The sequence below is a fragment of the Tiliqua scincoides genome, chromosome 10, assembly GCF_035046505.1.
Source record: "Tiliqua scincoides isolate rTilSci1 chromosome 10, rTilSci1.hap2, whole genome shotgun sequence".
NCBI lineage: Eukaryota > Metazoa > Chordata > Lepidosauria > Squamata > Scincidae > Tiliqua > Tiliqua scincoides.
The window spans coordinates 6745149-6758514 of NC_089830.1; the positions used below are offsets into that span (position 1 = coordinate 6745149).

General features: G+C 47.1%; 1 protein-coding gene across 6 annotated transcripts in view; it reads left to right on the plus strand.

Annotated features, from left to right (window-relative positions):
- MACF1 (microtubule actin crosslinking factor 1) overlaps window positions 1–13366 on the plus strand; it is a 270575-nt gene that overhangs the window by 213054 nt on the left and 44155 nt on the right. For all 6 annotated transcript variants that reach the window (XM_066638188.1, XM_066638183.1, XM_066638186.1 and 3 more), the window contains 8 exons: window positions 545–871; window positions 2787–2871; window positions 3831–4072; window positions 5015–5221; window positions 7272–7391; window positions 8123–8230; window positions 11179–11397; window positions 11852–12055. In XM_066638188.1, the coding sequence (XP_066494285.1) occupies window positions 545–871; window positions 2787–2871; window positions 3831–4072; window positions 5015–5221; window positions 7272–7391; window positions 8123–8230; window positions 11179–11397; window positions 11852–12055 (1512 nt within the window). The remainder of the gene's footprint in view (window positions 1–544; window positions 872–2786; window positions 2872–3830; window positions 4073–5014; window positions 5222–7271; window positions 7392–8122; window positions 8231–11178; window positions 11398–11851; window positions 12056–13366) is intronic.

A 13366-nucleotide genomic window follows, 5' to 3' on the forward strand; every position in this document is an offset into this window, starting at 1 on the left:
TTAGCCTATTCTTGACTAAATAACTACATGGCAGATTCCTGCTGTTAGATAGGTGAGCATTTAGTGATGTCACAGCAGCTCAGCCAATAACTAGAGAGGGGCTTGAAGGTCACAGTAGGGAGCCTCTTGGTAATCAAGACTGTCTCAAGTGGAGCTGTGTGAATCATAGAGCTAAAAGGGACCTAATAGGTCATCTAGTCCGACCCCCAAAATTCTTTCTAATTAACAACTCTGATTTATAGGCTCTGAAAGAGGCCTATATATAAAAGGCCTATAGCTTATGTTCATATACTTGGCTTTCAGAATAGGATGAAATAAAAATAATCTCCCCCACCTTTCAAACCACTGATCTGATAAATACTATTGCCCTTATGTGCGTGGATTATATCTTTAAGTTTGTATTATCATCAACTGTATTCATTATTCAGTTTTGTTTTTAGGTCTCTTGTTGGTTTTTTTTTTCCCCCTTTGTGTTGATTCCATTTTCAATCATACGTTTGTTTGCTTCTTTCTGTTTTTTTCTTTTATCATCCCGGATTTCCAGGCACTAGAAGAAGAGATAGACAGTCACGCCATGGCTGTGACTCAGGCAGTCAGCATTGGGCAGTCTCTGGCCTCCCTGAGCTGCAGTGCTGAGCAGGCCTCCCTGGCCGACAAGCTCAACCTGCTGGAGTCTCGGTACGACGAGATCTGTGACCGGTGTGGCCGAAAGGCTGCCCTCCTTGAGCAGGCCTTGTCTAATGCCCAGCTCTTTGGGGAAGACGAGGTGGAGGTGCTGAACTGGCTGGCTGAGGTTGAGGACAAGCTCCTCTCGGTGTCCGTCAGGGATTACAAGCGGGACATCCTCAAGCAGCAGCATGCCAACCAGCTGGTACTGACCTCTTTTCCCATCTTTTGTATTGTTTTGCTTTCCTATGTTTGTATTTTCTTTGAGTCATGTTATTTTGGTTTTATTTTTAACTGGTGCTAACAGCAGGAATAATTACCAGTGTCTCCCTGTATCCATTGATCTCCCCACACCCATTACCTGTTTGTCCATTTACTGTGGTGCTAAATACTCCTGTTTCTGCCTTTGCAGCCTGCTATGGAACACTAGAAGAGGTCTGCAAGAAGCATGTCAGCCGGAATGCTGTAGAAGGGGGTCAACGAAATGTTAACAGGAAGCTTCCTGTTGGTAGTCCCCCTCCTCTAGCGTTCAGGCTTCCTGCTTGTCGCGTTCCTCCTCTAGCGTTCTGCAAAGAAAGAGACACGAGTGCTTGGCACCACAATAAGTACAGGGTTCCCTTTTGTCCGTGGTTTCGGTATGCATGAGGTGTGGGACCACATCCCCTGTGGTTACATGGGGCGCCTCTATATGCTTTTCTCAATAGTCCTTTCAACTGTTTTGCAAGAGAACTCAGTGTCACGAGCCCCCCTAATTGCAGCTGGAGGGCTGAGACTGTTTTGATCTCACAGCAGCTGATGTGAGTTGCTGGTCATGGTGACATTTGAACCGATGGCTCACACCTCCCACTCGTAGCCTGTACACAACACTTGTTGGTGCTGGCACAAGACCTCCCAGAACTTGAGGCAGGGTGTCAAATGCTGCCCACCCTTCTGCAGTGGCATGTCAGCAACTGATGTACCTCCTTCTCCTGCTGTCTGGATTCAAAAAAGGAAGAGGGGACTGGGGACAAGAAGAAGCATGGAGGAGAACAGAAGACTGATGGGCTAGTATGTCTCTGAATGCTCACTCAGTGGCAAGATTATAGCTTTTTTTGTCCTCTTTGCCTTGTAACAGCTTATCTCCTCATTCTGTCACCCCACCCCAGTGGCAATCCTTTCAGTGCTAAAAGTGCAGGCACAATCAGTGTAGGATAGGCTTATCTCCTCATTCTGTCACCCCACCCTAATGGCACTCCTTTCAGTGCTAAACGTGCAGGCACAATCAATGTAGGATAGGAACTGGGCTGACTTTCATTAGAAATTTTGCTTCTAGTGCTTACTACTACTTAAAGACATATACCCCTTCATTTAAAGATGCAAATCATATCACCTTTGAAGTAAGTGAAGTAGTTTAAAACAAATTTATAAGCATTGAAAAGTGGAATACAAAACATATCCCAAAATCAATATAACAAATCTACATGAGTGCTAACCTGTGCATGCTTACTCTGAAATAAAGCCCATTGTGTTAAATAGGACTTCTTTCCAGGTAAATTTACATAGAGTTATAACCTTAATGTAATATGAACTACATACTGTCTCTCCGGTAGCCTTTGGGTTCAGCAACTGCCCTAGTCATTAACTTCTGCCCCTAGGCAGATGGCTCAGTTTACCTCCTGCTGAGCTTGATGCTGCTTCTCAACTAAAGCTGCATTGAAAAGGCAAGCATCTGAGCAGTCTTGATGATGAGGTCACCATGCCTGCTGTAGAAGAAGCCTCTTTACTGTGCTCCCCCTTGACTACACCCCTGTCTCTATGATAAAAATATCAGGTGGTAAAACTGCCAGCTAACTAGAACCATAGTTCACAACAGAATGCTGTAGTTTCAACAAAAAGTGTTGGTTGCAGAGATCTCCCCATAGGTTCAGACTGTACCTGGACTCACCCGCTTCTAGGCCTCCATCCCAAGAGCACATAGATCCATGTGCATGACTGGGGGTCTCTTGGAAGATCCAAAGGCCACCTTGACCCAGTGAGTGTAGTTCTGTGGTTGCAGCCTCTGTGAGAATCAGATTTTGGTCCTCTGCAGAGTGAAGAGGAATCTCCCCAGTGTAACTCAACTTTTGGTGGTTCTTATTTAGGCATTGAATGACGAGATCGTGAATCGCAAGAAGAATGTAGACCAGGCTATCAAGAATGGCCAGGCTCTTCTAAAACAAACCACAGGTGAGACACAGAAGAAGGGTACTTGGCCCCTGACCCTTTCCTCCATTCTCCAATTCACCTAAAAATGTGGGCCTGCGTTCCAAAGATTGCAAAATTCAGATTTAGGCAATTGATTCATCTTGCTCACGTTTGTGTATAGAGAGTTTTGGATGAAGGTCTTTGTTTCCTATCTCTAGCTGGATGTGCTGCCATGGATTGAACCTTCTCCATGCATAGCAAATGTTCTGCCACTGAACTGTGGTCCATCTGCATTTGGCCCAGGTTTGCTGCTGCAGCTCCCTCCCCCCATCTCTCCCTCCTGGATCTTTTTCTAAAGCAGCAGTTTCCAACCTTTAGGTGCCTGTGGACCACTCAGGCAGAAAGTGGAATCATTGTGGGCCACATGCAACCCTCCACCCCCTCCGCATGCAAAAAATATGATTAAATTTGTAATAATTAAAGAAGATTTATTAGAGATTTATTAATATTTATAGAGAAGATTTGGGGGCTACTGCTTTTGTCGCCAACTGCAGGTGGTCTCTTCTCTGCCCTCTCTGATGGTCTGTGCGGAAGCATCTCCTGAGTGAGTGTTCTGCTACAGACTACCAGACTGCCAATAGATGCAGCCAACACTTCAGTGCCAGCTGCAGCTGTGGGCGGTCTGTTCTCCACCCACTCCGGTGGTCCTTGGGGCAACGCTTGCTCAGCGAGACGCTGGATGTGTTTGAAGGTTACCTTTTTTTCTGAGATGTCATGGACAACTTCTAAAGGTCTTATGGATCCCCTGTGGTCCACGGACCACGGGTTGGGAACCAAAGTTTGAAGTCTGTATTTAAACAAATGAGAGGGAATGGTGGTGGTTTGGGTTGTGGGGGATAAGGAGAGCTTGAAATCCAAAATATCAGAAATAATTTATTTTTAAAAGTGCTTAACTTGGTTGTAGGGCTTATTTAAGCTGACCCTTTCATGAATTCCTGCAGGTGAAGAGGTGCTGCTTATTCAAGAGAAACTGGACGGCATCAAGACCCGTTACTCGGACATCACGGCTGCCAGCTCAAAGGCCCTCCGCACATTGGAGCAAGCCCGCCAGCTGGCCACGAAATTCCAGTCCACACATGAGGAACTGGCTGGCTGGATGAGTCAGGTGGAGGAGGAGCTGATGTCCGGCGGGGGGCACTCACCTGTTGGGGAGCAGATCCCTCAGTTCCAGCAGAGGCAGAAGGTAGGGGACCACCCCATAGCTGAGCAAAGTCACACACCAGCCTGGGTGTTTGTCAAAGAGAGCACACTGTAAAGCAGGGGTTCCTAAAGTGTGCATTGCAGTGCCTTAGGACATTTCAGCACATAAGGGCACCATAGGATGTCCCCAGTCACCTCTCCTACCTTTTTTCCCCTGGGCACTGCCATTTTGGATCTCACCAAATTTTGTGAGATTTGGATTTTGTGAGATCCAAGATGACGGCACCCCTGCAGGCGTGTTGTGATCCAGGTAAGTTTGGGAACCTGTGCTGAAAAGAGAAATGGCTGCAAGAGATGCATTTGAAGGCCGTGGCTTTGATTCACTGCTTTGTGGCCGGCAATTAAGGAGGTTGTCTAAGCCTTATGCTGCTGAGTGGACATGCTGTTCCCCTCAGAGACCCTGCATTCCTGCTGCTCAGTGGGAATGATTGTTTTTTCTCATCCTCTAAGAGCAAGTGCAATTCAAGAGTGTGTTCTCCTCTTGAATCCTAACCTTTCAATGCAAGGAGCTGGGGTAGTCTTTGTCCTCTAATTAAGGTCCATCTTGTGCAAACAGGCTGGCCCAAGACTTGCCAACACCTGAAGCAGCATGTCAGATGTCACCCTCCCATGATGCCTCTAGCAATCCCCTTCCTCTGGCTCCTTGTATTAAAAAGGAGGAAGGGAACAGAATGAGGGAGGAAGTGAGGAGGAGAGGAGAGGTGCAAGTTAGAGTGCCAAAGATGCTCTGTCTCCACGCTTCCTTTTCCATTCATTTTCTTTTACCTTTCTGTCTCAAGGGAGTGGGAAGAGAAGTGGCCAAGGTGGGTGGATGGAGCAAGGTCCCCCTCACCAGGCAGCCTCATTGATGGGACGGCCCTGGATGGATAAAACAGAATTCACAGTCACTTGAGGGTTGGGCACTGTTTGTTTTTCCTTCCTTCAGGAGCTCAAGAAGGAGGTCATGGAACACAGGCTGATTCTGGACACCGTGAACGAAGTGAGCCGTGCCCTCCTGGAACTGGTGCCCTGGCGTGCCCGCGAAGGGCTGGATAAGCTGGTCTCGGACACTAACGAGCGCTACCGGCTGATCAGTGACACCATCAAGCAACGGGTGGAAGAAATTGATGCTGCCATACAAAGGTCACAACAGGTGTGTGTGTGGTAGGGGGGAAGAGAATGTCTTGTTTATTCTCTCGTAACAGCCTTGTGTGGAAAGGGCACAGTGCAAGCAAAGGCTCGAGGCTGGTTTTGTAATCAGGTTGCTGGAGCAAGGAGAGGCTGTGAAGTGTGTGGGCCTTTTTACTTTTGAGATAGGATAACCAAGGGGAACGCAGTAGGAGAGAGGGAGAGAAATCCCTCAGTTTCCTATCATTTTACTAGAACCTGGAGCCACCCAATGAAATGGATTGGTGGTAGATTCAGGATAGACAAGGGAGAGTGATCCACGCAGCACGTCATTCATTGATGGAACTCACTGCCACAAGGTATGGTGAAGAGCCATGAGCATAGATGGCTTTAAAAGGGGATAGATCTAGCTCCAGCTGTTAGTCATAGTGATTTGTGTGGCTTAGAGAAAGGCTCCAGGCTCAGAGACAGGATTACCACTGAATATCAGTTGCTGAGGACAAAGGAAGGGTTGTTACCTTCCTGTCCTTGCTTATGAGTTTGCTTGTTGGCCATTATGGGAAACAGGATGATAGACTGATGTCTTATCACCATCAGTTTATTCTTCTTCCTCTTAAAGCAAGTGTGATCAAACCTTTCAGGTGGGAAGCCCCAGCCAAGCAGGAGAAGCGACTGGATGACAAGCCTGAAATGCAGCTGAAAACAGTCTTGTCAGAGTTGTGTGTGTCTTTATTCTTTATCCAGCTTTCTCATGTCCCAAATTCCGGCTCCTGATCATTGGAGTCTCCCAAACATTTCTGCTATTGTCTAAGAACCTTGAATATTTTCATCCCTGTACAGACTAGCAGTTCTAAAACGTTTGACTTTCAGTGCCTAGGAATTCAGGATCATGTTCATACCAGCGGCATGAGAGGTGACGGTTTAGTGGGTTGACATTTGTACTAGAGTTTGGAATTGAGGCAGCTCAGCTCATGAGTGTTTCAGGAGATGGTTGTGAGTTCAGAGAAACTGGAGCCCTTATTGAAAGAAGCAGCATCTTCCTGCCGCCCTTGGTATCCATGGGGGATCTGTTCTAGGACCACCCTCAGACACAGAAATCAGTGGATAATTAAATCCGGGGTGGGGTGGCATAGCGCCACAAAAACTTACTTGGGGGCCGTGCCGTGCCCTCCAGAGGTCATGCACGGCCTCACGACCTTACATAAGAACAGCCCCACTGGATCAGGCCATAGGCCCATCTAGTCCAGCTTCCTGTATCTCACAGCAGCCCACCAAATGCCCCAGGGAGCACACCAGATAACAACAGACCTCATCCTGGTGCCCTCCCTTGCATCTGGCATTCTGACATAGCCCATTTCTAAAATCAGGAGGTTGCACATACACATCATGGCTTGTAACCCGTAATGAATTTTTCCTCCAGAAACTTGTCCAATCCCCTTTTAAAGGTGTCCAGGCTAGATGCCATCACCACGTCCTGTGGCAAGGAGTTCCACAGACCAACCACACGCTGAGTAAAGAAATATTTTACTCAGCGACTCTCTGAGTCACTCAGTGACTCTTTAAGTCACATCCAGGAGGTCCTCTGAGGCCCTCCAACCACAAACTCGGCATTCACGCCTGTTCAAATCCATGAACACCAAGCCTGCGAATTAGGAGGGCCTGCTATATATGCTGACTTTCTAACAAGTACAGGCGTTTGCTGCTTAACAACTGTTTGCTTAACGACAGATCGCATATTTGACAATGGTCAAAACACAATATAGATGCTCTTAACAGAGAGGCTCTTAATGCAAAGAATAGGCAATCTATCTCCAGTAGCCTGTGCAGCCAGCTAGTTTCTGGCAGGGAGAAACAACAAAGGCACAACAAAGGCAATAGATTGGACTGAATGTTCACTTCATGACCTAATCACATAACAGGAATTGGAGAACGTATCCCTGTCGTTAAGTGGCACACACCTGTATACAACATTTTGGCCACCCCATAGTAGTTGCCTGCATGCTAAGGTGCAGGCCTGTGTCACTCAGTTGTGTCTTGCTAATGGTGTTCTGATTCTCTCTCCTCCCCACTGCCAGTACGAACAAGCAGCTGATGCGGAACTTGCCTGGGTCGCAGAGACAAAACGGAAACTGCTGGCGCTTGGTCCAATTCGCCTGGAGCAAGACCAAACCACTGCCCAGCTACAGGTCCAAAAGGTACTCTGAGGCCGACGACTCATCACTTCTCTGAGTCGGAGGCTGGAGAGAGCAAGCCTGTCTTAGCTGACCGCCTGGATCAGCAAAGGGAGCAAGACTCCTTGTTAAACAGAGATGGCAGGCAAAGCTTGTGTTTGCAGGGTGAGGGAGGCACAGATTGTGTATTGAGGGCTGTGGCAGGTCCTTGCCAGAAAGGGAGAAAGGAAGTTGGATGCTACCATATTAGAAAGGCACAGAGGAAGAAGTATAGAGTAGAACCAGAGCCAGCGAGGTTTACTATTGTAAAGTGAGTTGCTGAAAGGGTCATGATGGAACCCACACTCAGTTTGCATTCAGTAGCATTTAGAAGGCAGTGGTTGAAGCAGGGAGGTGGACCAGAGACAGTTCTGAGCAAAATCCAAATCTGTTGCCATTGTCAAATAGTACAAAAGGCTTAAATGGGAGGCATGAAGGGCAAGAAAGTGGAATTATATTTGATACGGCTGTGCTGTCAGATGGGGGGGTGAGACATCTGGCCTCCAGATAATTTAAGCAGATAGATAACCAGAACAGAGCACCAGGAAAAGGATGGTTTAATCTGGACAGGCTTGAGTCTAATACAGACTTGATTTTGGTGTATGCAAGATGGCTACCCTTTGCCCAAGAAGGATAGAGCCCGTTGCATTATATCTGTTTCATGCTTTTCTTCCGGTTTGTGTGGTTTAAAAAAAAAAAATCTTCAACCTTTGCAGGCTTTCTCAATTGACATTATCCGGCACAAAGATTCTATGGATGAGCTGTTCAGTCAGCGCAGTGAGATCTTTGGAACATGTGGGGAGGAACAGAAAGCCATGCTGCAGGTAAATTTGTGTCTAGAGAACAATGTACAAAAGAACACAGCATGAGCTCTGACCACTGCCACTCCTCCCCTGTTCTCTGGTTTTGAAATAGGATAATGTAGTGGTTCCCAAACTTATCCAGGTCATGGAGCCCCCCTCACAACTTCTGGCTCAAAAGGTGCTATCGTCTTGGCTCTCACAAAAGATTTTGTGAGATCCAAGATGGTGTTGCCCAAATCTCACAAGATTTTATGACATCCAAGATGACTGCACCTGGGAGAACAGGTAGGAGGGGTCACCAGGGGTATCCAAAGCAGTTGCAATGCACACTTTGGGAACCCCTGGGATAATGGAATGAGAGAGGAGAACAGTGGGCTTGATTGCCTGAGACCCTCGGCTCCCCTTCATACCCTCTGCTGCTCTATTCAGTTCTACCTTCCTTTTCAAAATATAGGGAGCAGGAAGACCAGCAGTGTGCACCACTGGACGACATGTGGTGGGAGAAGGAGTTAGGGAGATGCCTTGCCGTCTGCCCCCTGAGCCAAACCCCTGAGTCAGCCTTGTGCATGGGCCAGCTCTGACTGGTCCAGATAATAACACAGAACCAGAGTCCAGCCTGGGTGGATCAGCACACATTCAGGTCCATCCCTGGGCTGGCTTTAAGCTAACCAAGTTTCATGTTGGGGCATAATGCAGAGTTAGCTGTTGGCTGCCTCCTTTTAAGCATTTATACATCCTGTGGCATGGAGTTCCACAGACTAATTACATGCTGGGTAAAGATATGTTTCCTTTTGTCTGCTCTAACTCTCCCACCAGCCAGTTTTAGTGAATACCCCCTGGTTTTGCTTATCTGCTGGAGGGAAAAGAACTTTTCTTGATCCATTCTATCCACCTCTTGCATAATTTTATATGTCTTAATTACATCCTCACTCAGGTACCTTCTTTCTGGACTGAAGAATCCCAAATGAGCCTTTCCTCATAAGGGCGGTGCCCCAGCCCACTAATTTTGGTCACTCTCTTTTGCACCTGCTAAAGTAACTTGCCTAAGGCCACCTAGTAAGTTCAGGGCAGAGGCAGGATTTGAATCTAGAGAAATTTTGATTCTGATATATTTTTGCTATACCAGCTCTGTCACCCTTTTTATTATTTGTTACAGGTAGCTTTCCAATGTTCAGTCTCATGAAAAATGCTTAAGTAGCACATGGTAACGCAAATACCAAGCAATGCAGGTTTATTTGGCAAGAGCTTTTTGAAGTCCAACAAAAAAAAACACTCAAAGAAAAGATTTATTTTGGCAAAATGGGATAGAGCAGGGGTGTCCAAACTTTTGGGCAGTGTCGTAAACTTAGGAGGGTTTGGGCTGCTCAGAGTTCTTGGTTCTTGAATCCTAAAGCCCTCAAGGCCCCCCTGTCCAGTAGTACTGCCACCACCCTGTATGTGCCAGTGCCTCAGTCCAGGGACACTGAGACCCCTCTAGGCTTAATTCTATCCCTTGCAGGCACTGAGCGCTTTCTCCAATTAAGCTTCAGTCCTCAAGTTACTAGACCTCAATGAGCACTTGATAGCTTGCTGAACGGGTAGGCGGGATTCTGAACCTTTGTCCCCAACAGACAATGAAACAACTTAGTAAAAGAGATTTAGTTTATTAAGTACATAAGGTTACATAAAGTTACAATAAAACAGCAAATGCTAGAGTTAAATGCATAAACATCTAGGAAACATATCAGCGATAAAATAATGAAGCTAGCTGGCTATCTCTATTAATCCCTATCTCTCACCTGGATCAGCTTCTCTTGTAGATCTTTTAGCTCCAGGCTGCCTGTGAGGCCAGATGCCCATGGTGCACAATGGAGCTCACCCCGTGCAAGATGTTGCACCCCAAAAATTCTGCTCAAGAAGAACCGGGCACACACCCCTTGGGCACTCATTATTATCTTATGCTAATAGTGCTGAGGTGACTTCATACTTATTTAGACTGTCCAGTCAGAAACTTTTGAGGACAGAACCTTCTCGGAGTGGGTCTGGTTGCTAGCCCTTCTAGTTCTTACCCCTCCCAACTGGAGATCCACAGCTGCACTTCGTCAGCCTTTCTGTCTGAAGAGGTGCTGACATTCCAATGGGTTGTAATTGTTGTTGTCTGTCCTTTCTGGCCAGCAAAGGAGAGACAACAATCTTTTTGTTTGTTTACTCACATTCTTGCAGCTGGGAACTGCTAGCAGCTTCTCAGTTACACTGTCTTAGTTTGGTTCAGGCTAACACTGCCAACCTAGGCCTAACATGTACATATTCATGACAGGCAGGAGGGCCACATCATCTCCCTAACACTATCTCAGGGGGCCAGGGAAAAAAAGAATTCATTTACATTTAAAATTTGAATAAATTTACATACATTTACATAAATGAATATATTAAAGATGAACTTATATGAATGATGAAGATCTTGCAGTAGCTCGAGTCCTATAAAAGGCCTTGCACAAAGCAAGGCTGGCCTTTCCTTTGCTGCCGCTGCTGCATCACAGACGTGAAACAGCAAGCAGTGGAGGAAGCCCTCGTCCCATAGCTCACAAGAGAGGTCAAACAGTCGCCCTCACGCTGAGAGCAGTTGCGTCGGGCCAGTGTGGGCTCCAACAAATCTCCAGAGGGCCAGAGGTTCATTGGAGACTGGGGGCTCCCTGAGGGCCGCATTGAGGGTCCTCGAGGGCCGCATGTGGCCCCAGGGCCGAGGTTTGGGCACCCCTGGGATAGAGCATATACATTCAGGCACATAAGAAAAGAAGCTCCAAAACCAGAGTGTTTATCAAGCTGGTTAACGCATTTCTGCCCAACCCATAGGGTACACATTTGATCCCTGTTGCATATATGCAACGTTGGGCAAAAATGGTTTAAGAGAACCATTGTCTGGGGAGCTGCCTGGCTGACCGCTTCCTCCTTGTGCCTGTCCCAATCTCTGTGCTCTGTTCTTCCAACAGGAGAAGACAGAGTCCCTTCTGAAGCAGTATGATGATGTCAGCCACCTCAATTCAGAACGCTACGCACGCTTGGAGCGTGCCCAGGTCTTGGTCAACCAGTTCTGGGAAACGTACGAAGAGCTCAGCCCTTGGCTTGAAGAGACGCAGGTGCTGATTGGGCAGCTGCCCCCTCCAGCAATCGACTATGAGCACCTCAAGCAGCAGCAGGAGGACATGAGGGTAAATGTGGCCGATGGGGTCTGTGTGACGTGCTGACTGGAAAGCTGCTTCTGGTATCCAACAGGGGGGGTGCGGGGCAGCTGCCATTCCATGGTAGAGAACACACTCCTTTTGAAACCCTGAAGAACCACTACAGATCCCTGCAGGTAGGACTGAACTGATAGAACAGAAGGTCTGATTCAGGAGAAGGTAGCTGCAAGTCAGAGCTGGCTTCAGTTGTTCCCAGTTGGGTTCTGTGACTAAGGGGCCACCTGCTTGGGAAAAAATAAAATGAGTATTTGTACTAAATCATTACATAGTCTTGGAAACAAGGGGTTTGGTTACTATTTACTTTTCAAGGCTAATCCACATGTTTTGTTTGTTTACTAGTAGGTAATTTTCTTTTTTAAAAATATTTTTATTTATTTAAAACAAAACAAAACAAAAAAAACTGTTGCAACTCTTTCCTATGCAGCAACTGAGGGAGTCGATTGCCGAGCACAAACCCCACATTGACAAGTTGCTGAAGATCGGGCCACAGCTGAAGGAGCTCAACCCAGAAGAAGGGGAGATGGTGCAGGAGAAGTACTCGGTGGCAGAGTCCACGTATTCCCGCATCAAAGAGGAGGTCCGTCAGCGGGCTCTGGCGTTGGACGAGGCCGTTTCACAGTCGACGCAGGTTTGCAATTCAGTTACTCCTTGGCCATGGTGCCCAGGTCTTTCTTTCAAGAGCTGAATGCATCCCACAGACATAATTAAAGGGGGGACACAGGTGAAGGTGTTCAGGTTGCACCTGTCGAAACTTCAGAAGAGAAGGGGTATATATTTAGCTTCACCTCCTTTCGTATCTCTTTGGGAGATCACGGTCCTCTTTTGTTGTGACCCTAAGTCAGGGTCACAAACCCAAACCCCGACCTGGAGGCCACTTGTGGTCCTCGGGGACTCCCAATCTGGCCTGTGGGGAGCCCCCAGTCTCCAATGAGCCTCTGGAGACTTGCTGGAGCCCATGCTGGCCCAACACAACTGCTCTCAGAATGAAGGCGGCTGTTCAACCTCTTGCATGAGCTGTGGGATGAGGGCTCCCTCCATGGCTATTTCATGTCTGTGATGCAGCAGTGGCAGTGACAGAAAGGCCATCTTGCTTTATGCAAGGACTTTTCTAGACCTTGAACTATTGCAAGACTTTCATTTATTCATATAAGTTCCACTTCTAATATATTTGTTTATGTAAATTTATTCAAATTTAAAATGTAAATTCTTTTTTCCCCAGCCCCCAACGCAGTGTCAGAGAGATGATGTGGCCCTCCTGCCAAAAAGTTTGGACACCCCTGTCCTAAGTTATAAAAGCTACTGGCTACTGCAGGAAGGCGTCTTAGGCCTGCCCCCTCCAGCTGAACACGGGAAGGGAAATACTTCCCCAGTGATCCACAAGGGGGGGCTAGAGGAGGGTGAATCCCTTGGCTCTGACCCCATGGACTTGTAGGGCAACAAATCCTCTTTGAGTCATCTCATTTCAGTCTTCCAGTGCGCCTGTGTTGCACATGACTAGGAATTTTAGTTGGTTAAGTGTTCCACTGTTAATATTATGCCTGGGTTTTGTTCTGTTGTCCTTAGGAGTTTTTCTAAAAACGTGTTTATATTATTGAGTCATTTTTTCTTCTTCTTTTTGTGTTAAGCTCATATTAACTCTGAGTTTTTCCTTCACCCCCCACCACCACCTCCTCGCCTCTCATCACCCCTCCCATTGTGGAATGTGTTCTCTGTTGTGTGTTTCGGTGCCCGTAACCGTCACCCCTGCGTGCTCTTCATATTTCATTGTTGTGTTGACCGCATCCCACCATGACAGATAGCAGAGGTAAGAACCCATCCCCACCCCTCCATCAGTTAGCAAAAAGAAAGTGGCCTAGTATCCTAGTCCTTATTGTTCTACTCCTTTGCAGAATGATTTCTTGCACATCTCTTGTTGTCACCTCGAAGTGCCTTAGGTATT